Raw genomic sequence first — 25,722 nt, 5'->3', positions numbered from 1 at the left:
TCAAAAAAATTTGCAATTGAAACAACTGAGATAACAATGGACTCAAAAAAAGCTTAAATTTTAGAATTGATAATATCTGGTGGTGAGATTGTGTTGAAGTAGTTATATTCAAACACTTAATTACATTTTAAATTGGTGCAGATCTTTTTTGTAACACAAGAAATTAGTTTAGACACAAAAATATATATTTACATGTTTCAAAATTGCAAGGAAATCCCATAGAATAAAAAAAGCTATAGTCATTTTACAGGCATTGCTTGTATATGTCAAAAACTGCATGGTAATGGGAACTTCTAAGATGAGAAAGTGTTATTTTCTGGAACTTCTAGATTTGTGGCTACAGAGTGTGTGACAAATACATAATCAAATAACTATAATATAATGTGTTGACTTGTAATGGGGTGTGTTTTAATTTTGGGGGGAGATGTCAAGTAACATACCAGAGAATCCACAGTATAGAAGGGAAGTAATTTACCTTCAGGATGAACGAAGGAGAACAGTGAGGTGGGGGAAACTTTTGGTGAATTGAGCATTTTAGATGTACTTTGAAACATCACTAGGACTTTACTGGCTGAATAAAATGGGACTGGTTGTTTTACACAAAAGTCCTAGCAGCATGAATCTGAAAGTATATACAAAAACTTGTTCATTTGACAACAAGGAGTGTTTACATGCCCAAGGAATAGGACATTTAATGATAAGTACAACCATGTTCACTTACAGTATTTAGTTTAAAAATTAAAATTGTGAGCTTTGCCTTCAGAGACTTCAAAGTGGTGGTTCTATTAGACTAGATTTGAATTGAAGGTGTGTCTTATTTTGGTACACACAGTGATTTCTCCCTCTTCTTTCCTATTCCCACAAATAAGTTGCCAGTACTTAAAAAAAGCGATTTCACATGTAAACAGTGGACCAGCATTCTCAAAGTGCAGTTTTCACCAGCAGTGAGTAGTGACTGTTTACTGTAGCCGGGCTTGCACTTGTTCTCCTCAGTTCTTTTCTTTTCCCTGACTCCTGTAGAATATGCCTTTGAGTTACGAGTCTTGGGTGAATGATTTGTTTCTGTCCCATGCCTTATTTTTTTTTGGGGGGGGGGGCAAATTTCAAAAGGAGAAAATGCACTAAAGTACATAATGTCTTTTAGGAAAATCTTCTCTTAAAAAACAACTAAAACAAAAATTTTAATGTTAAGATAAATGACTGAGGTAAAGCATCAAGTGACTTTGTGAGAGAATAAGGGACTAGTGAGAGAATGGGATGTCAAAGTTAATTTACCAAATTCTCCAGTTTTGTAATTGGATGAAAGCTGTATTCCTGAAATTTAAAAATACTATAAACCAATAAGTCACTAAACAGACTGATTGACTGAAATACACTGCTGAGGGGAGCAGTGTGCCAGACAGAAGAGGTCTTCTACACCATGTGGGCTAGCTCCCTGCAGCGGCTGCTGGCTTCACAGTGCTGAGATTTAACCCCTTGCGCCACCAGGGAGGCCCTGCTGGTGAATTTTTCATGTGTGTTAGTGATAGACATGAAAGTATTAGCTATTTTAGAGTAATTGTCTTTAAGTATTAGCTTACATATTTGTTATTGTAAAGTGAGTGTCTTCCTAAGAAATCTTTAACAGTACCATTACTGATACTTGATTGAGCATAGTGATCAGAAGGCTTAACTTTACTAGTTTTGGAATGTTAAGGACAGCAGCATTTTAATTAAGTCATTTTAAACTCTTAGTGCTAAATTTGAATTCTGTGCATTGGATCTTTGACTTAACTGGAACAGTTCCATCTTCAAAGTAAATGTTTTCTAATATCTCCCTCTCTCTCTCTCTCTTTCTCAGGTTATCCTGAATACCACATGTCTAACATTTTGCCTTGCAACATTAGCCATTGTTTTCTACTGCCTCCAAAAAATCAAAATTGCTCTGGAAATTGGAGACACACTTGATTTAAAAGAAATAACTTTAGCAAATGGACAATATGTCTATTACGAATACACCAACCAGTAATGATGCCTGTCTGAGCATTGTACATAGTTTGATGTGCCATAGACAAGGTGGAGAGAGTGAAACATTTGCAAAAAGAGCAATTGAAAGTTTGGTAAAGAAGCTGAAGGAGAAAAAAGATGAATTGGATTCTTTAATAACAGCTATAACTACAAATGGAGCTCATCCTAGCAAATGTGTTACCATACAGAGAACATTGGATGGAAGGCTTCAGGTTAGTCCTGTACTGGTTCTGTCACTATAGATTAAATCCAATTCTTGTTTCCTCTTAAGTTATGATGGTGTAATTTAATGTTTGCCTTCTCTCTTCAGATATGATAGATCCTGTACTAGTATGCATGATGTGAATATATGGAAGACTGTGTTATGAAGATATATATTAATTTTTTTAATATTTTGCCTTTAAAAAGTTCAATGTAGAAAAAAACAAAAAACCTCACACCTTTGGTGCTTTAGCATTTAGTATTTTTTTTTTTTTTTTAATTTTCTAGAGGCATGTCTTATTTATTTATTTATTTATTGTTTGTTTGTTTGATACATGCACTGGGTACAGTCAGAAGCGTGGGAGGGTGAGAGAATTCACCAGAGCCAGAGCGGGGAGCAGAGCAGGCAGAAGGACCGAAGTACACTGCTGAGGGGGGCAGCGGGCGGCAGGAGGGGTCTGCGCGTCATGTGGGACCCTCCTCTGGTGGCCGGGGAGCAGCTGGGGATCGAACCGGCTGCAGAGGCTGCAGGCAGCTTCGCAACCCAGCGCTCAACCGCTGCGCCACCGGGGAGGCCCCTAGCATTTAGTATTTATTTAGTATTTAGTGCTTGTTGCCACATTATTTCTCTTTTGGTATTGCGTGCTCATTAAAAAGCTGAGTTGTACCTGATTCTTTTACAATTGAAGAATCAGATATTGTATGTTTGATAATTTTTTTATATGAAAAACAATTTAAAAGAATTCAAATTTTAAAGTTAAAGCTTATACTTAACAGTTTTTCTTTTCATTCTCACTGATCACATTTTGCATGTAGAACTAATTAGGACATCTCCAGTGCTTAATATTTTTAAAGAAAAGTATGGGAATCTGTGTCATTGTATTTAAAATTTTTATTTCTAGATTTTAAGCATGGTATTTGCATTTTTACAATCTGAGTACTGGCCTTGAATTTGTACCTAGTTTCACTGCTTTGTGGCCATGGCCAAGTAAGTTATTTTGAACTTTAGTTTCCTCATTTATGAAATGGGAATTTTAATACTTGTAGGGTTGTGAGTATTAAATGAGGACACAGAACAATGCCTTGTATTATGTGTGATGCATAACTGATGCTCATGAATAGTCATTCATTTTTCCTAGGTGGCTGGTCGAAAAGGATTTCCTCATGTGATCTATGCCCGTCTCTGGAGGTGGCCTGATCTTCACAAAAATGAACTAAAACATGTTAAATATTGTCAGTATGCGTTTGACTTAAAATGTGATAGTGTCTGTGTGAATCCATATCACTATGAGCGAGTTGTATCACCTGGAATTGGTAAGTAGTCTTTGCTTTTATCCTAGGAACACAAAGGAAAAATATCTCAATTTTAATTTTTCTAAGTTGTAAATTTGCAGATAGCCCAGGATTTCAAATAAGGTTAGAGAATTAGACATTTGTAATAAAATAGAACTTTTAAAATTTGAACTTGGGCGCAAACATGTATTTTGACTGCTAAAACTAAGTGTCGTTAGTTTTTGCTGATGATATTTTGCTTAGAACATTGCTTTTGAAAAATAAGATGGAAAGCATTATAGACTTGAATACTTTGTATATTATCAGATATGAAATAATTTATGAAGTTTTGAATCTCTGGCTTAAATTTACATTCTAAAATTTTAAATATAATGGAAAATCTTTTCCTGGTAATGATTAATGTTTCATTTTCTTTTCCCTTTTAAAATTTAAGATCTCTCAGGATTAACACTGCAAAGTAATGGTAGGTAATCTGTTTCTTTTAACTTTATTTTATCCTGTTCTCTCCATTTTTTTTAATTGACCTAGAGTTAGTATGGGTACTGGTAACATTAACAGGGAAAAAACCTGCTTTGGAATTGTAGAGTCTCTCTCTTTTCTTTTTTTGGATATTCATTAGCATTTAAAACTGAATTTAGATAGCCTGCCAGCTCTTTGGATTTGAATTGCTATTGTAAACCAAAGTAGTCTAAAAAATATGTTAGGGAAATATACCAGAACTATAGAATATATAAAGGAGGAATATTTTCAAAATGATAAATCATCAGCTTTTGGGGAAGAAAATCTAACAGAACCAGATAAAATGGGCACAAATTGCTGTAATGTTTGGTAATTTAGAATCACATATAACTTATTCTTTAAAATCAGTATTCTCATTTTTCTTCATTTCAGCCTAACTGACATTTATGAACGATAGATAATTTTAGTAGTAGTTTAAAACTACATGTATCAGTTTTTTTCAGACTTGTTATATTTTGAATATAACAAAGCTGCTTTAAAGTATATGCTGATCACAGTTGATCCAGTCCTATATTTAAGCGGAACTACTGTTTGAAGTAGGGAAATGAAACATAGTTGGGGGAGGGGGGGATGTGTTTTTGTTTCTTTTTTTTTTAGTGTAATATTTCAGAACAGATCTACTAAAATACTGACTTTGTTACTTAGAACATGTTAATGAACTAAAATTTCTGTAAGAACTAATTTATCTCCAGAGAAATAAGTGCCATTATTACTTAGAAAGGTGTACACTTGTTTTGGAGGGAATTCAGTGGCTTAGCATCTCTTTTGAATCCTAGAGGTGGGTCAAAAATACCACCTGATCTTAATCAAAATTTAGGGTAAGTGTAAACGTCTACCTGTTTTTTGTTTTTTTTTTTTAAAGATTTATTCAATCATCCATACAAGCACTGGGCACAGTCAGAAGCGCGGGAGGGTGAGAGGATTCACCAGAGCCATAGCGGGGGAACAGAACAGGCAGACTGACGAAATACACTGCTGAGGGGAGCAGCGGGTGCGGCAGGAGAGGTCTGCGCCAGTCCGGGGGCTGGAGGCTGGGGATTGAACCGGCGCTGCAGAGGCTGTGGGCAGCATCGCAGCCCAGCGCTCAACTGCTGCACCACCAGGGGAGGCCCTACGTCTACCTGTTTTTATTCTCTACCTTTCTTCCAAGTTACTAATACTAGAGAAAGACTAGTGCCTTGTGGTACTTGTTGATTAATGGTTAGTAGGTTTCTGAGAATAGTGGGTTGGTAATGGGAGCTGTTGTGGTGGTCTGGGAAGGTAGTTTTAAAACCCTGCCTCTTTACCATACCAACATTGGTATCGTGTCATTTTTCTTTGAAAGTAAGGAAACACCCTTTAGATCTTTAGCCCTGTTTCTGGAGTGAAAGCATTTAACTCAGTAGGAGTTATGGGTTGGGAGACTTCAGAGACAACCTTATCAGAATCTCAAGGGAAGTTGGTATGAGGAGGTTCAATTCTGAAGACTCGTCACACTCCTCCCCTATCTCAGAGTACTGCTGTTCTAAACAACTGTTGTTGATGGGGTTGTGTGGTTAACAGCCACTTTTTCATGACTCTAGGGCTGTATTCAGCCTTGTGGATCCCCCTAGTGGTGGTTATATAAGGCCCCTTTCAGAAACTCGTATTCTCAGAAAACAGGTGTTCTCACAGCTCCTTCTAGATTTGGACAAAGCAATAATACAAGGCCAGATAATTAAAGATTTTAAAAAATGGGATAATTCTTTCACCTCTAAGTTGTGATTTTGGTGGTAATCATTTCCAGCCTTTCTCATCTCTTTCACAAAACTTTCCAAGACCACATCAATCTGTATTCATTTTAGCAAATATTTAATGAACATGTATTGCCTGGTACTGTGTTGTGTTCCAGGGATGATAAAATAAATAAGGTATGTTTTCTCCACCCCTGGGGAACTTAGTTTACTTGAGGAAAGAAAAGGTAAATAAGACAGTGACAGTACAGTCAGACAGTGCCGTGGGCCTAAAGAGTGCAGACCTTGGATGACTGAACTGTGGCTTCTGCTTTTCTGTCCCTTGTACTTTTCTTAACTATCATACAATAGTTTCCAATCACTATGACATGCATGATCACTGTAAGAGTATGGTGTTTTGTGTAAGGCACTGGGCTAGATGATTTACAAGTACTGTATATTTATTCTTGTAATACCTCTGCATGGTATGTGACATTATCCACACTTTATTGGTCAGGAACCTGCCTGAGATTAGATAGCAAGGAAGAGCTAGAGTAATGTGTGCTCACAATTGGATATTTAAACAGTAGAAAAATATAAAAGACAGTGAACTCTATCTGGGCAGAAGTCTTTCTTTTGTTTGTTGATGTATTCCAAAGCGCTAGAACAGTACCTGGAACATAGGTGCTCAATAAATATTTTTCAGTGAGTAAATTTATTGAATGTTAGTCCATAGAGAGAAATACTTAGCAGTTTAGTATATGTTTTCTGGACTTTCATTTTATTTTTTTTGAATAGGCAATACATGGTCCATAAATCACAATACTATGAAAAGGTATACAGAGAAAGGAGTGCTCCCACCCCTGTCCCTATTCCCCCCCCCCCCCAGTTACAGGTAATCACTTCTATTAGTTTCTGGTGTTTCCTTCTAGGGATTCTTTGTGCAAGAATACATATATTATTTCCCTCCTTTCTAACACAAAAAGGCAAATTGTGCTCTCTTCTGCACCTTGCTTTTAATTTTTTTACACTTTATGATTTTTTAAACATACATGCAATCAATGTATAATTTCTTTTCTAATATGCCTTTTTTCCCTTGACAAAAATATATAGTAGACACCTATTTTTGTTAATACTTAAAATTTTACCCATGATACATACATGTTTTAAATTATTTGGTTAAAGAGATCTGTAGACTGGTAAGAGTCCTAAACTAATTTTTGGGAAGGTTTAACCAACGTATTAGACAAGATAAAGTTGTAAGGTGTAACTAAGAGCAGAATTCACTTGTTACGATTACCAGTTGAGCCGAGGAGTCAATAAAACGCAGAAGCAATGAGTATTAGGTTGATGTGCTGTAGCCTAAGCTCAATAACTTTATCCTTATATAGACTTTTATGTACTAGCAATACCTATGTAGTAGTAAAAAGATCCCACTCACTCTAAGAAAATCCTAAAATGTTCAATAATTAAATGGAAATGTCAAGATTTATATGAAGAAAATCAGAACTTTGTTGAAGAATGTGATAAAAAAATTGAATATATATGGTCATGTTTTTTATGCACAATGTTTACTTTATATTTTAATAAGTTGGCTAACATTAGTGATGAAAGGTTGGGTCCAATTTTTTACTGATTTATACTGATGTTAAGCATCCTTTGGTTAGCTTCCCCCCTCCCCCCCATAAAATTTTCTAAAGAGAAACTCCTCAGAATAGAATTGGTGGGTCTTAAAAATATCGCTATCTTCATGACTTTAGAGATTATACATAGAAATTTGAACATTGAATGATTCTTATCATTTTGAAATGTTATCAATTTAATAAGAAATACTCTTGTACCTAATTGGTTTTTGTATGTAATAGTTTTTTATTTTTATTTATTTATTTACACAAAAACTGTGGTACAGGCCAGATTTGCGGGAGGGTGAGAGGATTCACCAGAGACAGAGCAGGGAACAGAACAGGCAGACTGACTGAAATACACTGCTGAAGGGAGCAGCAGGCGAGACTGGAGAGGTCTGCCACACCATGTGGGACCCTCGCCTGCCGGCCGGGATCAAACTCACACTACAGAGGCTGTGGGCAGCTTCACAGTGTGGCATTCAATCGCCTGCACCACGAAGGGAGGCCCTGTAATAGATTTTTTCAGAGATTGACATTAGGAAAGATAGGGAACACTGTTTGCTGATTCTCACTGAGAGAGAGTGTCTTTGTGGACTATTAATTAACTGTTCTAAGAAGAGAAGCTATTATTAGAGCTCACTGGATTGTAAAATTCTGGGATAGTGTTAGTTCAGAAGCAGTGAAGTGTTGTTTGCTAAAGATAAAAAGCAAACCCTGAAACAGTCACCCCAAAACAAATGGTCAGGTTTTGGACAGAGAACTCTTGACGTTATAAATGTAGTTTCAGTTTTGTTTTTTTCTCACAACAAAGCAAATTGTTCCCTGATTTGTTAAAGGAAAGGTATTATATTGTATCAGTTAGTGTTTAACTATGTTTATTAAGGTGTAACCACATAGGTGAAATATGTTGCTTATTGAGTTTTTCATACCACTTATTTATCAAACATCTCTTTGGATTGCATATCTAGAAGGAAATTTGACAACCATTTAGGATCTTTCTGTTTTGCATTAACCCTTGCAATATAAACTTCACTTTCAAAGTATATGTTACTTGATAATTCTTGATCCTGGAATTGGGTAGTATCAGACTACTCATTTCTCTATCGTATGAAAAAAAAAAAAAAGTAGTGTATTTCAAATTGGACTAAACAATTGGTCTTCTCAGGATAAACCTTCTCCCTAGCCATATGGTCTTCATCTACCTCATATATTTCAGGTGATTATTACTTCTTTGTTAATCAAGAAACTAAGGAATACCTCTTTAGGACCATTACTGGAGGTTGTTAGAATATAGTCTAGCTTCAGATTTCAAGGAGTCAGTCAGATTGATTGATAAAATATATCTTATGCATTATCAATAAGTAAATAGCTTTTACTGAAAAAGTAGTATGTTTTCAGAATTATAGGGGAAAAATATGAATGAGTTAGGTATACTGTAGTTGAATTTAGGTATTGTTACAATACTTAAAAGATTTTTTTCTTGGGAATAAAAACTTACAAGATTTTAAAATGTTTAATTTTCTATACAGCTCCACCAAGTATGTTGGTGAAGGATGAATATGTTCATGACTTTGAGGGACAGTCATCGTTATCCACTGAGGGGCATTCAATTCAAACCATTCAGCATCCACCAAGTAATCGGGCATCTACGGAGACATACAGCACCCCAGCTCTGTTAGCGCCATCTGAGTCTAATGCTACCAGCACCACCAACTTTCCCAACATTCCTGTGGCTTCCACAAGTGAGTTACAGAATCAGATGTAGTCAACAAGTTGAATTTCCCTAACCATTGTATGCCACTAGGCAAAAACTCCAAGTAAATAAAGTATTGAAAGTACTATAGAATCTTTCATAGGTAAATAAGTATAAATAGGTTTTTGGGTTGGTCCTGGAAAAAATGGTGTTTGTAATTTATTTAAGGTTCTTATATTGATGCTTAGTTGCTGGAATTTAAGTAATGACTTCGATTATAATAATATTAATTTAAATAATGACCTGATTTGTCCTTTACTATTACATGCAGAAGTAAGAAACCTCTTTAGCTTTCAGATATATTTAGAGAAATACATAAGTAGTAGTTTTGAATTAAGATGTTTGTCAAAATTTGTGTTCATGGATTTACAAACCTTCCTTTAATCAATGTTCTTACATGTTGTACCTGGCAGAATATTACTTTATATTATTCATTCAGTTTCCCATTATGCAAACTTAGAAAAGGGGATCTTAACAAAAGTGTTTCTAAGTCCTTCAAGATAGATACTGAGTATTTTAGTCAATTTTGATATAAAGCTATGTTCTTTTACCTGACTATTTTTAAATAAGAAGTCTTCCAAAAACCATTCATGATGTTGGTACCACATTCTCTTGTCATGTCATGGAATAGAGAGCTGCTAAGTTCACCTTTTCTTTGGTTTTGATCGAGACATTGACATACTGCTTTTTATTTTCACCAAAGGTTGAACAGTATACTGCTTGGCAAGTAGAGTAGCTTCCTTTTTTATTAATCACAGAGCTGGCATGTGTATGGTGTTATTTGTACCTCCTTGCTAACAGGAATATATCTAAGCACACCATTTAGCTTGTTGATAGATCAGAACTGATACTTTGTTAACTGCTACCAAAGGGGGCCTTATTCTCTAACATCAGATCACATTTGCTCTTTGGAATATATGAAGGATTGTTTTCTGTAATTTGAGTTTTTAAGCATAGTATAGCAAATTTCCTTTTCTTTAGTTCATTTTATCTCTTCAAAGCAGTATCTTTTGCATTTGGTACATGAAATAAGTATTTCACCATGTAAGCATATTTTAACTGGGTTGTACGGATTAAGCATATACTTTAGGGCCTGGACTCTTAGTCAGTGTTTCTGTTTTCTGAATATTATTTATGTACCACTTTGGAAATGTTGACAAATAGAATGGGTAGTGATGGAGACTAAAGAAGATATGTAATGGCCAGTTGAGTATAAATTAGTGCTAGAGCACAGTGAGTTACCTCTGTTTATATTATCTGGAGATGGAAAATTTATATGCCTTTGTTGATGCCTACTAAAGTGACTTCATTTGAACTTCTGGAGACTGAGTCCCATTTGAAGAGCAAAAATGTGAAATAAATTAAATGCAGATAATTTTGTCTTGGTATTTTTGGGGTATACTCTCACAACTGAATGGGTTTTAGAACTTAAAATGTTTTCATGAGAGCTCAAAAAAGTATGATATAATTAAAAGAAAATGAAGTAGGGGAATTATAAGACTTATACATGAACTGACTTAGATTGTTTGATTTCATCTCACTTACTGGAAGTATTCAGTAAAGATAACTACAGTGGGCTGCCTTACAGTTTATGTTCATTTGGCACCTCATATCTTCTGGTATTTTTCTAAATATCTGTAAACAAAAATCATTATTTTCTCCTGTTTGGTGACCATGTTTGTAAGTAAAACGAGTACATAGCATGTACAATAGCAAAAGTAAGAGTATAATTGTAATTAACCTTTAAAGTTAATTTGTGAAAAATTCTGGGAAAGAATAGGAAAAGAGGTTGCTAAAAACATATTTAAAAATAAATAATTTGGGCAGTATTGAAATTTTCTTTAGCTTTAAATTTTACAGTTTTGCAGGAAATGTGGTATGTAGAGAGGAGAAAAATGCTCCCTTTCTTAAATGTAGAAAAATGTTCCTTTTCTACATTTGTAAGGGGGAGAAAAATGTTCCTTTTCGTAATACATTGAGTATTATTTACTATCTTCTGTCTGATTATGTTTCCATTGAAATGAGAAAAGAATGAGCTGATAAATAACAATTATGAAATTTCAGTGCTTTCCAAATGAGATAAAAAAGTGACTTAATTAAAAGCTTGCTTTAAGAAATCAAGCTTTTTCCACTTAAAGCCTTAACAATATAAACCAGTAAACAATATCATCGGATGGTTTCAAATAGAATAGAAGCCAAAGGAAGCTTAGTTCTTCCCATTATATTACATATAGAGAGGGCAACTAATTTCCTATAAATCCAGGAATAAGAAATAATCTTAAAAAGAAGTGATACTTGGTCTCTAAAGTACATGGAAAATATTTTAAGTAGTCTGATAGTTTTTTTGTTTTTTATTAGCTAATGCTATGATGATTGGACAGTGGAGCTATATCTTTTTTTAACTTCCTCACCTTACCCATCACATTCCATTTAAATTATTTGCCTGCTCTGCTTTTCTTTTATCAAACCCTAGCATTCTGCCATTACCAGTACCCATGCTGATAATAATGAACTTTTCGGTTTTCAACATTTTCTTGAGCCTGGACTTTTGGAGTCCTAATCAGAAAGGTCCAGAGCTGGATGGAGTGGCCAGGGGTGAGCTAATGTACTTCTGAAGAAGTTGTAATATGCTAGACATAGAGTGGGATTTTGCTGACATTTTTGTAGACTATTTGCGATACAAGAGGCCACTAAAATGAGCTAGATATAACTTAAGGTAGAATGAATTTGAACTTCAAGTTAAGGTTTGTCTCTAATGGATGACTTTAGGTTTTTTAATTGATAGACCATGGGTGAGGTCCACTTTTTGTACATCTTTAGAGTTTCGATGATCAGATAAAATTGGTCCTTCATTTGCTGTATAAAACTATAGGATTGCATCTGTAAATGTACCATATTAATGTCTTCTTGTTCCTCTAGGTCAGCCTGCCAGTATATTGGCAGGCAGCCATAGTGAAGGATTGTTGCAGATAGCTTCAGGGCCTCAGCCAGGACAGCAGCAGAATGGATTTACTGGTCAGCCAGCTACTTACCATCATAGTATGTACATACTTTTTAAAATCTTTTAAGTAGTTGAGAAAAAATAGGCAGACTTTATATAAAAGCAAATTAATCCATGTGGGCCTTAATTTTTAGACAGCACTACCACCTGGACTGGAAGTAGGACCGCACCATACACACCTAATTTGCCTCACCACCAAAACGGCCATCTTCAGCACCACCCGCCTATGCCGCCCCCACATCCCGGACATTACTGTAAGCTCTTGGTTTTGTTGTAAGGGCCTTTTCTTTTTGAGGACTTTGTTTTTTATTTTTCAAAAAGCACTTTTTTCATCTTTAGTCATCTTACAATTTAGTTTCATTAAATGATGAGTGCTTGTCACTTTTTTTGGTAAATGTTAGTATCTTTCATAGTCATCATACCTTTGTTTTAGAGGAGTGATATTTATTAAATGCATTTATTTCTCTGTTGCTAATGTTTCACTACATCACATTGATTTCCATTCATTTGTTTGTTTGCTTTATATATGTTTTTAGAACTCATATTTCTGTATATCCACCCAAAGTGGATTGAAACCCCTTGAGTGTCAAAATCTCAAGGTTTCCCTCACCATATTACTCAGCATCCTGTAGACACTCAAATGTTGAATCTCTAATACTCTGTGCAGCCTGATTGGGAGGGATAACCATACTGATAACCATAGCTTATAGTTTCAGGCAGAATAGGAACCTTGCTCCTTTGGCTTAGTAAAATCAGGAGTATAAAATCTTGCATAGATACTAAATTCCTTTTCCTTTGCTATAAGATTAATAGTACTAAAGAAAACTTGGAAAATATAGAAAACTTTAAATAAGACAATGAAAATTATCCAGAATCCTACTACTCATAGATATCCAGTTCTAATACTTTGTCATATTTTTCCTTCCAGTCATATATAAATGAATATATAAAACTTTGGTGGGGGGGGAGTGTGAAAGGAATCATACTGTGTATATATTGTTGTATCCTGCTTTTTTCCAGCTACGTTACTATTTTTCTGTGTCTTAAGAGAATATAATTGTTAATGCCTGCCAAGGCCAGCATAGTGGTTAAGGGTACTGAGTTGGGACACTTCACTGGTTTTGTAGCCATTGGCAAGTTATTTAACCATCCTGTTTTAAGGGTAGTGAAGTAAATGTAATAATTTAGGTGTTTAGCACAATGTCTTAACACGTAATAATTTCAATTATGTTAGCTATTCTTCCATTATGTAAATATCCTGAATTTAATAAACCATAAACTTAATTTTAGAATGAGCCTAACAATTTTAATTATTTTCATATGTTGCATTGTAAATTGTACTGTATGATGTTATGTGAATAATACACATAATTTACATTAAATTGTGTGTGTACAACTGTTGTAAATTGATTAACAGCACTTGGCACATTGCACTGAAGTGTTAGCTGTTAAATAGCTAGTAGGAAAATAAATGAGTTTTTACTTGCTATAATTATAATCTAAATTAAGCTTTTAAGTTCTTAGACATTGCATAACAACTCCAAAGGTACAATAGTTAAATTTAAGTAAGGCTTATTAAAAGTTTTAGCATTAGAAAACTTTTAATAAATAAAAATGGGATTTTTATTGTTTTTTCTTTAGGGCCAGTTCACAATGAACTTGCATTCCAGCCTCCCATTTCCAATCATCCTGGTAAGTGTATTTTAGAATTGATTCCCTGTATTAGATTTTTCTTTATGGAAGTTGAAACATCTTTCTCTTTCTTCTTACACAAACACACACACACACACACACACACACACGCATACGCGCGCGCGCATGCATGCACACACAGGTTTTAATAAAATAGAGAGTAACTTAGCTTTTCAGATAGGTACAATATTCTATTTTGGCATTAGTTAATTATCAGTTTACATGTAGCTCATATAGTCACACATAAACTGTATTTGATTATTTTCAAGTGTTTCCAAGAGAAAAGACAAGAACTGTGTTTTACACAGCAGCAGAAAACTGGGTTTCAAAATAGAGCAGCTATAAGGCTATAGCTTTGAAAGCCAGGGAAGAATCTTAAGTAGATGCTGAAAAGAAAAATAACTTACTGTGTCTGTCTTCAAAGTGTGATTCAGGAACCTCTGGCTAACTGGAATTTTAAAAATATTTGATTAAACTATGTTGAAAGGAGTAATTAGCTAAGTAGAGTTCATCAATGCAAAATTTGAATATAATTTGAAACTCTAAGGATAAAAGCAAAAAAATTGGAAATAAAAAATACCAAAGACTTTTTAAACATAGGATTTTGTTTTTTTCCCCTTTCCCTCCATCCCTTTGTATCAGTTTTTGTTAACTTTTCATGACATATTTTTTCTGTTTTTCAAGCAAAAATACAACATGACTTTTTCAACAACCCAGTACATAATTCAACTAATCACCTTAATTTTTCCCCCAATTAAACAATTTTATTTTGAAGAATCTCAAATCCCAAAACAGCATAGGAACCCCACTCATTGTACTCAGTCCTCACTGATGGCCAATCTTACTTCATTCACACCATCCTCTACTTGTTTCATTCATAACCTCACCTCACCTATTATTTTGAAGGAAATCCTATATAATTTTTTTATATGTAAATATCTCAGTATACATTTCTAGTAAAGATTTTTTAAAATACTGGTAACTACAGTAACTATGATATCAATTTTAACGGATAACGTACAGTTCATCAAACTGGTCTACCTAATTTTCTTAGTGTTCTCATTTTTGATTGTTTATGTTGATTCTAGTTTTTCTTTTTTTTTTTTTTAAAGATTTATTTTATTTATACAAGCATTGGGTACATTCAGAAGCGCGGGAGGGTGAGAGAATTCACCAGAGCCAGAGAGGGGAACAGAACAGGCAGACTGATGAAATACACCGCTGAGGGGAGCAGTGGGCAGCAGGAGAGGTCTGCATGCCGTGTGGGACCCTCGCCGGCGGCCGGTGATCAAACCGCTGCTGCAGAGGGTGTGGGCAGCTTTGCAGCCCAGCGCTCAACCGCTGCGCCACCACAGGAGGCCCGATTCTAGTTTTTCTTTTAGCTGTTAAAAAAACATTGAAGGGGGCCTCCCCTGGTGGCGCAGCAGTTGAGCGCTGGGCTGTGAAGCTGCCCACAGCCTCTGCAGCGCCGGTTCGATCCCTGGCCACCAGCGAGAGTCCCACATGGCGTGGAGACCTCTCCTGTTGCGCCCACTGCTCCTCTCAGCAGTGTATTTCGTCACGCTGCCTGTTCTGTTCCCTGCTCTGGCTCTGGTGAATCCTCTCACCCTTCCGCGCTTCTGACTGTACCCAGTGCTTATATAAATAAATAAATTAATTAAATTAATAAATGAATCTTTAAAAAAAAACACTGAAGGGAAGGTCTTTATGAGAAGATCTTCTCATGTTTTAGTATAAGAGATTTAAAGTGTTTTTGGACCTAGAGCCAAATTGCTTTACAGTGATCACATTAGAGTAAGAGAACCAGTTTTCTAGTAAAAGACATGATAATTTAACCTTTTGCTGATTTAGGAGGTAAATAATTGTTTGATTAGGAGAAAAATGCTGCTGGGGAGAGAAAGGTATCTTTTTTTTTAAAGATTTATTTATTTATTTATGCATACAAGAGCTGGGGTACAGGCCAGAGATGCAGGGGTGGGTGAGAGGATTCACCAGAGACAGAATGGGGAACAGAACAGGCAGACTGATTAAAATACACTGCTGAGGGGAGCAGCAGGTGAGACAGGAGAGATCTGCGCCATGTGGGTTTCTCTCTGGCCGGCCAGGGATCAAACTTGTGCTGCAGAGGCTGCGGATTGCTTCATAGTGCTTCTGCTTAACCCCTTGAGCCACCAGGGAAGCCCGAGAAAGGTATTTTTTAGTTATACATACTTGCTAGTTATTCTCTTTCATGTGTTTCCTGTGTTATTTATGTATTGTGATTTTAAACATTTTTGTGGGTCAAAGGGTCTTGCCTTTTTAGAAATTTTTTTTTGAGAAATGTGATATACAGAAAAATACACAAAACAAATACACATCAGTCTAATGAATAGCATTAAATACTAACACCTGTGTAACTATCACCTAGATTGAGACCTAAAACATTGCAGCACCCCTAGAAACCTTCCTAGTCCATGTATTTTTTTTTTTTAAGATTTATTTATGCATACAAGAACTGGGGTATAGGCCAGAGGTGCAGGAGGATGAGAGGATTCACCAGAGACAGAGTGGGGAACAGAACTAGGCAGACTGACTGAAATACACTGCTGAGGGGAGCAGTGGTAGAGACAGAAGTCTGCTGGGCCATGTGGGTAGCTCCCTTGCTGGCTGGGGATTGAACTCATGCTGCAGAGGCTGCAGAGGTTGCAGATAGCTGTGCTTAACCCTTTGTGCCACTAGGGAGGCCCCTACTCCATGTATTTTGTCTCAGTCAAACTTTTCTCCTCCAGGGAACCAATTGTCCCACATTTTAGGGACATTATTTTTTGCTCCTTGAAAGTGACTAATGAAGCCCCAAACATCTAGTTTAGTAGTTTGGTTATACTTATTTTCGAAATTATATAAAGGAATTCATGAAATCATTTTTCATTTGTATGTGAATTAATATATTCAGGTAAGAACTGGAAAATCTAGAGTCCCAAAAATGGTAGTGCTTGCTGACCCAGGTCAGCACCTTGTGTGTTAGTAGTGGCCCCTGGCAACTTGGGTCTCAGTATTCTTATAGCTTAGTGGAAGGTGGCCTGCAGAGTGATCATAGTCAGGGCTCAGGAAAGGTCTACCCTGGATGGAATGATGGCGTGGGCATGGGAGTGGTGGCATTTAGCTAGTCATTTGGACTCAGTTTTGGATTCAGCAGTTGCTTTTGGCCTCTTGATAGTTTTACTTCATTTTTATCATTGATATTGAGGCCCAACAGCAGCTGGTGGTTTTGGAAATAGCATTAACTAGTTATGAGGATGTGCATGTATGGCACTGTACATTGGCATTGAGGTCTGTCTTTGAGTAGAACAGAAGTGACTTAATGGTAAGGATGATCCTGAAAATGGCTTTGTCTTAGCACTTGCAGGAGGAGTTCGCTCTATGCATACACCTCTAATGGAAATCACTTGATCAGACCCAGATGACTGAACTCTTTGGCTGTGAATATGAATGGGCCTCAGAGGAGTATTCTCTCACAATTGTTCATTTCTCCTCTTTTACTTCTAAAAGAATATTCTAACTGGTCTCCCTGTTAGGAGAGTTTTTAGTCATAGTGCCCTTTTCCCCATCATTTACTTTCTGCTGCTACTCAATATTTCTTTTAAAACTTTGTAATTATTTCTCTGCTGAAGAATTTGCATTGATTCCTCTGTTCATTGCTTGCTCCTAGAAGAAAGTCCAAATTCCTTAGCTAGGTGCAAGAGAGTCTCTAATCCTGGTCTCTACAAACTTACCTAGCTTCATCTTCTTATACTTTATTCATCGTGAACTGCTTACTCAAGTTTCTAGACTGTTTCATCCCTCTGTGCTTTTTTGGTATATGTTATTCTCAGTCTGATTTGTTTGATACTCAGGCTTAGTCAAAGTACTCCAAAACTTAGCACATTGAAATAGCAATAGCATTTTGTTATCTTTCTTAGTTTCTATGGACCAGGGATCCATGAATGGCTTAGCAAGGTTTGATTGACTTTGTCTCATGAGGGTGTTGTCAGGTTGTTGGATCAGGCATAATTTGAAAGCTTTCCTGAGACTGGAGGATTCACTTTCAGGATGGTTTGCCTACATACCTGGCCAGTTAATGTTATTGTCAAGAAACCCGTTTCCCTTTGCGTGGATCTCTCTACTGAGCTCTTGGGAGTCTTCATCTGACAGCTAACTTCCCCCAGAGATATTGATCAGGAAAGAGCAAGATGGAGCTTCAAAATTTTTAAGGACTTGGCCTCCAAGTTGTTTTTAATTTTTTTTTTTTTTTTTTTAAATAGAGGCATGCTTTTATTTATTTATTTATTTATTTTATTTGTTTGTTTGTTTTTGTTTATACACGCACTGGGTACAGTCAGAAGCGCGGGAGGGTGAGAGAATTCACCAGAGCCAGAGCGGGGAGCAGAGCAGGCAGAAGGACCAAAGTACACTGCTGAGGGGAGCAGCGGGCGGCAGGAGAGGTCTGCGCGCCATGTGGGACCCTCCTCCGGTGGCCGGGAAGCAGCCGGGCATCGAACCGGCACCGCAGAGGCTGCGGGCAGCTTCGCAACCCAGCGCTCAACCGCTGCGCCACCGGGGAGGCCCTCCAAGTTGTTTTTATAAGAAGTCTTTGGCCACATTGTTTTTATAAGATCCTATTTAGTGGGGAGGGGGTTACACGGGATATGATTATCAGGAGGCAAGATTCACAGGGCATAATCTTGATTCCCATACCACATATCCCTAGCCTCCTGAATGTGGCATACTCTTAAGATCCAGGGCAAGTACAACACTGTTGGAAAACATTCCCATTCACTTACTAGTTGAGTACTTTCTGATCCTACTCAATTACAGTTACTAGTTTACATGTCTGTTATCATTGATAGAAAAGTAAAATTTTATGTTAAGCGTATGGTTAATGGAGCCCCTTAATGTTTGATTAAGAAATGTTAAACTATCATACCACAGACTTAGTATCATTTGGTCAGGAAATATGCATGAGTGCATTTTTAAGAAATTAAAATCAATAATATATAATGAATCTATTTTGAAAGATTGTTTTTGAAGTAATTGCACAAGTGTTTTAGGAAATATAGGTGAATTATAAATTATAGAAAATTAAAATAATTAGTATTTGTCATTACCTTGGTGTTAAAGATTTCAGACAGTCCATATGTTTGGTGATTTCTATGCTTTGACTTAGATAACTAAGCTGAGAAAGTGTATTTGGAAAAGACTGAACCTGTCATTGTTTTCATGGACTTAGTCTGTTTTTGCTTTTTCTTAAAGCTGAGATCTATTCATCAAGTTAAATATTGTTTGCAAATTAGAGTGAAGAGTGTCTTGGGTCTTTTGAGCTTTCTTTAGTAATTTACAGAATCAAAAATTGACAAATTTCCAAATTCTGGTTCTATCTTACTCCTTTGAAACTACCACCATCCAAGAGATTACCTTTATGTGTCAAAAGAGTCTCATAGGACTCTCCTTCAGATCTGAATCATAAAAGAAATAATTCATGAGGTGCTTTAACTAATTTTTTAACCTTTTCTTTGATGACTTTTATTTCAGAAAAATGAAGATAATGCCTTGGATATTTGCATTTTCCAATGTAGTTGGATAACATTTGTTTGCTAAAACAGCTTTATAATTCATTTCCCCATTACAAAAATTATTGAGTTCTTAGGAAAAAAAATTGTGTTCTTAATTCAGTCTTTCAGGACTTTTTTTTTTTTCCTTAGTGCTAGCCGCACAGGCTTCATGAAACCTGCTCAACTTTACTAACTTTGGAACAAGCACATCACAATCTACTGCCTTTCAAATGAGTTGGGACTTTAGGAAAGTTCTCTCTGAACTGAGTAGTCTGTCTTGCTGCTGATGCTACTTTTGAGCTGCAGACATGTCACTTATATGGCATTTAGTTTTCGGAGCAAAAGAGGAAACAATGATCCAGAAAGGCTTAATGAAGGTGTTTTCTATTGTCCTCCCCTGTTGTTAAAAAAAAAAAAAAAAGATTCCTCCTGGTTGTTTAGTAAAGTTAGAGTGGAGCAGAAAAAATTTTCACATAATATTTTGTATCTCAACATTGTCAGGTTCTCTGGGACCCACATACATTACCTCTAGTCTAGCCCTCTCTGTCCTCACAGATGGTAAGACCCTTCCTCCCCCACCTTCCTGCTTTCCTAGACCTTAAGAATCTCTTAATAAATAGCTGTTTTTCATCCTTGGTCCATGGTGCAATTTTGATGCCAGTGTCTTTTTATCTAAAACTCTTTTAGAACCCTTTTGTTCCCAGTACTAGCAAGTCAACCCATATTAAACCTGTTCAGGGACACGGCTTTATATAACCATTGCTGTTGTATGGTGTCTGAAATATTAGGCAATCAAACTCTTTGATGACTGGAAAATAATAAGATTTAAGTACATTTGCAAATGTAGCACTTTATGATGATAAAAGTATAATTTTCTTATTTTAACTTGGAGATTGTACAGTCTCCTTTTCCCTCTCTAAATTGACTCTCTTAGAAAGAAGGTTGCTTACCATGAAACTTCTAGGTGGCATCTTTTCTGTATGAAGTAGGAAATGCATGTACTTGGACCTCATTTATTTATTAGCCAGATTGTAAACATTCTTGACTTGTTTGTAACAAAATCATTTGAACAAATTGTTTAAGATCTCTAACTGAGGGCCTCCCCGGTGGCTCAGTGGTTGAGCGCTGGGTTGTGAAGCTGCCCGCAGCCTCTGCAACGCCGGTTCGATCCCCGGCTGCTCCCCGGCCACCAGAGGAGGGTCCCACATGGCGCGCAGACCTCTCCTGCCACCCGCTGCTCCCCTCAGCAGTGTGCTTCGGTCCTTCTGCCTGCTCTGCTCCCTGCTCTGGCTCTGGTGAATTCTCTCACCCTTCCGCGCTTCTGACTGTACCCAGTGCTTGTATAAATAAAATAATAAATAAATCTTAAAAAAAAACAAAAACAAAAAACATGACTTACAGCATGATATTCTGTAGGATAGTTAAAAAAAAAAAAAAAAAACCTCTAACTGAGATTACTGTTGATTGCAACCAAACCTTTGGGTTGCTGTTATCTTGTCTTAGCCTCCTTAGTGTTAGCTTGTCAGTACCTGCCAGTTAGGTTTCCTCAGGTTTCTTGTCTAGAGCGTAACGTGATGTTTCAAAGAATTTAACAATAACTTCATAAATATTTCATTGTGGTTTTTGAAGGTATTTTGTATATCACTAGTTCTCATGTTGTAATTATCAGTATTTAAAGGAATATTTCTATTTTTGATTACTTGATTCAATCTGTATGACAGACTGCATTTTTAAGGTTTTGAATTGCCCAGTCTTCATGTTTTATTAATTCTTTGTTGGAAAGTACTTTCTTCTTCCTTGACAGTATTTTGAAAACAGTTAGATACAGAGACTTTGCAGGTTTTTTAAAAACACGTTTTAAGCATCATAATTCTTTATAACGTGTTTTGGGGGTTTGAAAAAATCTATTTTTTGGCACTTCAAGTCTCTCTTCAAATTGTTAAAAGTCTTGTTGCTTCAAATTCTAGATTAGTGTTGCATTCACAGATGGCATGTTGAGATACAGACAAATAATTGGTTTGTCTATAGAAAGTCATTCCCCTCTCTCATTCATACTCTGATAAAAGGCACTAATTTTTTTTTCCCTTCAGTATGTCAAACCCATTTCTACTCTAGGGTCTTTGCATTTGCCTCCCTCTGTTCTTTTCGCAGCCTTCACATGGATAGGAGGCTTCAGTCTTACTGTCTCAGACACCATGTATCCCTACCGTAGAGTGTGAAGTAGTTTTCCCAGGCATCTTCTGTCCCATCCCTGTCTTTTTTTCACAGTGTTATTCATTATCTCAGTTGTCTTATACATTTGTTTCCTTATTTGTCTGCCTCTGCACCTCCATGAGAATAGGGACAGTAGCTATTTTGTTTACAACTGTGTGTGGTGCTAATTATGATTCCTCGGTACCCTGCAAGTATCTGTTAAATTAGTTTAAGAAGGAAAACACATAATTTCCTGTATGTGGACTACATAAATAATTGTTGTATTTAAACAAAAATGAGAAATGCTTGATTAACTTGTATTTGTAAACCAAGCCAAGCAATGCCTCTTTTTCCCCAGCATTTAAAATTATTTTATATCATTCGCTGTTACTCAAATGACTCCACTAAATATATTTTCAAAGTTAAAACTATTGTAGTTAATATGAATTGCTTTTACTAAAGTTACAGATGGGACAAATAACCTTTCATCCTGGAAATAATTGAGACTTCCTGCTCAGAGCAACTATGTTGTCAGAGTGTAATTAACCTTGACTTTGGTCTGGGATGACTGACTGACTTATGCCCTTTCTCTTAATTAGGGATGTATACAAACATGCCATGCATTGGCGTTAGTCAGGAGCACATTCCGGGAATATGTCTTAGAGTCAGTGGGTTTTAAAATAATAAAAGTTTAGACTGTAGAACATACTATGTTCTGTCAAATGAAGCATCATGGTAAAATAATCTTTTAGATTCTAATTACTTCCATTCTTTAAATTCTCAATTGACTGGGTCTTTTGAGTCAAGAACCAAATTCTAGATTTTGGAAATGACTAGTTTCAAAAACAGTACTGGATTCTGAGCTGAGAAAAGACATGGAAATGCCTACTTTTTTTTTTTTTTTTTTAATGCTTTGTGTCTTTTTAATCAATTTCTTTTGGGTGCTTTTCAGATACCTCTCCCTTCCTCACCCTTTTTTTTTTTTTTTTTTAGGAGAAACATTTTCTTATGGAGTGAAAATACATACCTTCTTTCACATGAGTGTGTGTTCTCATTTATCTTCTATAGCTCCTGAGTACTGGTGTTCCATCGCTTATTTTGAAATGGACGTTCAGGTAGGAGAGACATTTAAGGTTCCTTCAAGCTGCCCTATTGTCACCGTTGATGGATACGTGGATCCTTCTGGAGGAGATCGCTTTTGCTTGGGTCAACTCTCCAATGTCCACAGGACAGAAGCCATTGAGAGAGCAAGGTATTCATTGTATAGCCTATAGATAGTTACTTTAAAAATTGAACATAGTAGCATTGTCTTTTATTTGAAGTTACATTTTTCAGTGATAGTGTAAGTTTTTGAATAATTCAGGATTTGTAAGTATTCCATTTTCATTGTAGATGTTTGTTATTTAAAACATTTTTCTAGGGCCTCCCCGATGGCGCAGCGGTTGAGCGCTGGGTTGCGACGCTGCCCGCAGCCTCTGCTGCGCGTTCAATCCCCGGCTGCTCCCCGGCCACCGGAGGAGGGTCCCACATGGCGCGCAGACCTCTCCTGCCGCCCGCTGCTCCCCTCAGCAGTGTATTTCGGTCCTTCTGCCTGCTCTGCTCCCCGCTCTGGCTCTGGTGAATTCTCTCACCCTCCCGCGCTTCCGACTGTACCCAGTGCTTGTATAAACAAAACAAACAAACAAATAAATAAATAAAACATGCCTCTATAAAAAAAAATCTTTAAAAAAAAAAAATAAAACATTTTTCTAAGTGAGGTATAGTTCTATGTATTCAGTAGTAGCTTGATCTTACGGAATCCAGTTTGAAAATAATTTTTATATCTGCTGATTGTAAATTATTTCTAAAAATCTACCGAAAGGAAATAATGTAAAATGAAGACAGATGTCTCTGGAAGTTTTATTTATTGAAAAACTACTAGTAAGAGGGAAACGGTTAAGTTAATTTTGATGAACTTTCTTTTTTTATATAATTGTTAAAATGTTAAGTTTATATAATGAAATTTAAAAACTAAAAATATTAGAGGAAAACGTACAATATGTACTCTGATTTTAACTCTTTAAGGAAATACGTGTGTGTATAAGTACAAAATCTTGGGTTCTGTCATTTGTGTGATTTTGGGAAATTATATACCCTTTAAGCCAGTGCTGTTGACTAGAATTTTTGTGAAGGAAATGGTTTCTATCAAAGTAGCCACAACATCATGTAGCTATTGAGCCTTTAAAATATGGCCCATGTGATTAAATTAATTTTAATTTAATTTTAATTAATTTAAATAGTAAATGTAGCATGTGGCTATGATTTGGACAGTGTGACTATAAGCCTTAGTTTCCTGATCTGTAATATGGGAATAACAGTATTTACCTCATTGGATTGAAAAAGTTAAATGAGAACTTTTGTTAAATGTTCCTATTGTGTCGTATGCATTAGATAGATGTTTATCAGTATATGTAAGGTATTACAAAAAGAAAGAAGATAGAATAGCAATGCTGTCTCTTGGTTATGGTGTTGTATGATGTCCTTTTTCTATTTTTAATTTTTCACTATTCAGTATTTTATATAATCTAAATTAAAATTTATTTCTAAATACTTATCAAAATGGAATATAATTCTCTTTTTCTTCCTAAGGTTGCATATAGGCAAAGGTGTACAGTTGGAATGTAAAGGAGAAGGTGATGTTTGGGTCAGGTGCCTTAGCGACCATGCGGTCTTTGTACAGAGTTACTACTTAGACAGAGAAGCTGGGCGTGCACCTGGAGATGCTGTTCATAAGATCTACCCAAGTGCATATATAAAGGTTAGTTACACTTTTGCTTGAATATTTTTGCAGGCTTGGAAAGCTGTTTGTTTTTTAAAGAAATGAGATGGAGGTGGAGGAGTGGATAAATGTCTTACCTATTTAGCAGTCAGAAATTACATTTGTGTAGGGCCTCCCCTGGTGGCGCAGCGGTTGAGCGCTGGGCTGCAAAGCTGCCCGCAGCCTCTGCAGCGCCGGTTCGATCCCCGCCCCTGGAGAGGGTCCCACATGGCGTGACAGACCTCTCCTGCCGCGCCCGCTGCTCCCCTCAGCAGTGTATTTCGTCAGTCTGCCTGTTCTGTTCCCCGCTTTGGCTCTGGTGAATTCTCTCACCCTCCTGCGCTTCTGACTGTACCCAGTGCTTGTATAAATAAATAAAGAAATCTTTAAAAAAAAAAAAAAAAAAAGAAATTACATTTGTGTATAATACACATTTCCTGGAGGCATTTATTAACATGATGAGTTGTTTAGTTTTAAGTTTGAATTTGGTAGTGTTCTCTTAGCAAATTTTCTAGATGCTTTAAAGTAATAATATGCTCTTGAAAATATTGAGTGAAGCCTCCAAACTTACATACCTTTGACATATAAAATTCTTAAAAATTAGACTTTAGAAATTTATCTAATTTTCAAAACTTTATGGAGGGGAATTCTAAAATGAATAGCTTTTCAAATTTAGAACCTAAGAGGTGACAAGTTCAATCCCAGATTTTTAAAGCTTAATTATTTTGTGCATTAAATGAGTTTTATTTACTATAAAGATTTTGTAAACTAAGCCTGAGTTACTTTTCATTAATCATTATATATTTAACCCATTTCAATATTAGTTTTATCACATAAACTGTTTCTAAAGGAAAGATAATTGTAATTAGATATCCTGAATACATTTTTAGTTTCACATTTTTCACAGTCATTTTAAGAATCTTTTACTGTTAGCTATTATAGATAAATGGAATTAACTTTACCTCATAACTTATTCCCAGAAAATTGTTTAGCATACAAAAAATATAACCAAAATGGAATTGCTTGATTGTCTCAGAATGAATCCATTTATTGTCTTCAGTCACTATCGTTCAGTTAAAGGATATAGGAATCTTTTTTAAATGAAACTTTCAAATATACTAAGTATTCAGCAAACAGCAAACCTTTGTGAACCTGTCATCCAGCTTCAACCATTATGAGTATTTTGCCAAACTTAAATGTGTTTCTTTCTCTTTGTTTTTCCCTGTTAAAGCTAATTCCAAAATTATATTAGTTCACTCATAAAATACTTCAGTATGAATCACTGTTAAAGACAACTAAGAATCAGTTATCAAATCTAAAAAAATTAACAATTCCCTGTTAAAATTTATAATAGAGAATCATTTAAAGTTTTGATCTGTAAAA

At 35.9% G+C, this 25,722-nt stretch overlaps 1 protein-coding gene across 3 annotated transcripts in view; it reads left to right on the top strand.

Annotated features, from left to right (window-relative positions):
* SMAD4 (SMAD family member 4) overlaps positions 1 to 25,722 on the top strand; it is a 50,938-nt gene that overhangs the window by 11,796 nt on the left and 13,420 nt on the right. For all 3 annotated transcript variants that reach the window (XR_005124617.2, XM_037508497.2, XM_037508498.2), the window contains exons 2-10: positions 1,841 to 2,219; positions 3,348 to 3,522; positions 3,935 to 3,964; positions 8,866 to 9,078; positions 12,009 to 12,128; positions 12,225 to 12,344; positions 13,732 to 13,782; positions 22,611 to 22,794; positions 24,171 to 24,339. Coding sequence is in view for 2 of the 3 variants with exons in the window: in XM_037508497.2 (XP_037364394.1) it covers positions 1,971 to 2,219; positions 3,348 to 3,522; positions 3,935 to 3,964; positions 8,866 to 9,078; positions 12,009 to 12,128; positions 12,225 to 12,344; positions 13,732 to 13,782; positions 22,611 to 22,794; positions 24,171 to 24,339 (1,311 nt within the window). In the remaining variant the exon portion in view is untranslated. The remainder of the gene's footprint in view (positions 1 to 1,840; positions 2,220 to 3,347; positions 3,523 to 3,934; positions 3,965 to 8,865; positions 9,079 to 12,008; positions 12,129 to 12,224; positions 12,345 to 13,731; positions 13,783 to 22,610; positions 22,795 to 24,170; positions 24,340 to 25,722) is intronic.

This window comes from Talpa occidentalis, unplaced genomic scaffold (genome assembly GCF_014898055.3).
Source record: "Talpa occidentalis isolate TD23 unplaced genomic scaffold, MPIMG_talOcc4v2.1 talOcc4.13, whole genome shotgun sequence".
In the NCBI taxonomy this organism is placed as follows: domain Eukaryota; kingdom Metazoa; phylum Chordata; class Mammalia; order Eulipotyphla; family Talpidae; genus Talpa; species Talpa occidentalis.
This window is presented reverse-complemented; position numbering and strand designations above follow the sequence as displayed.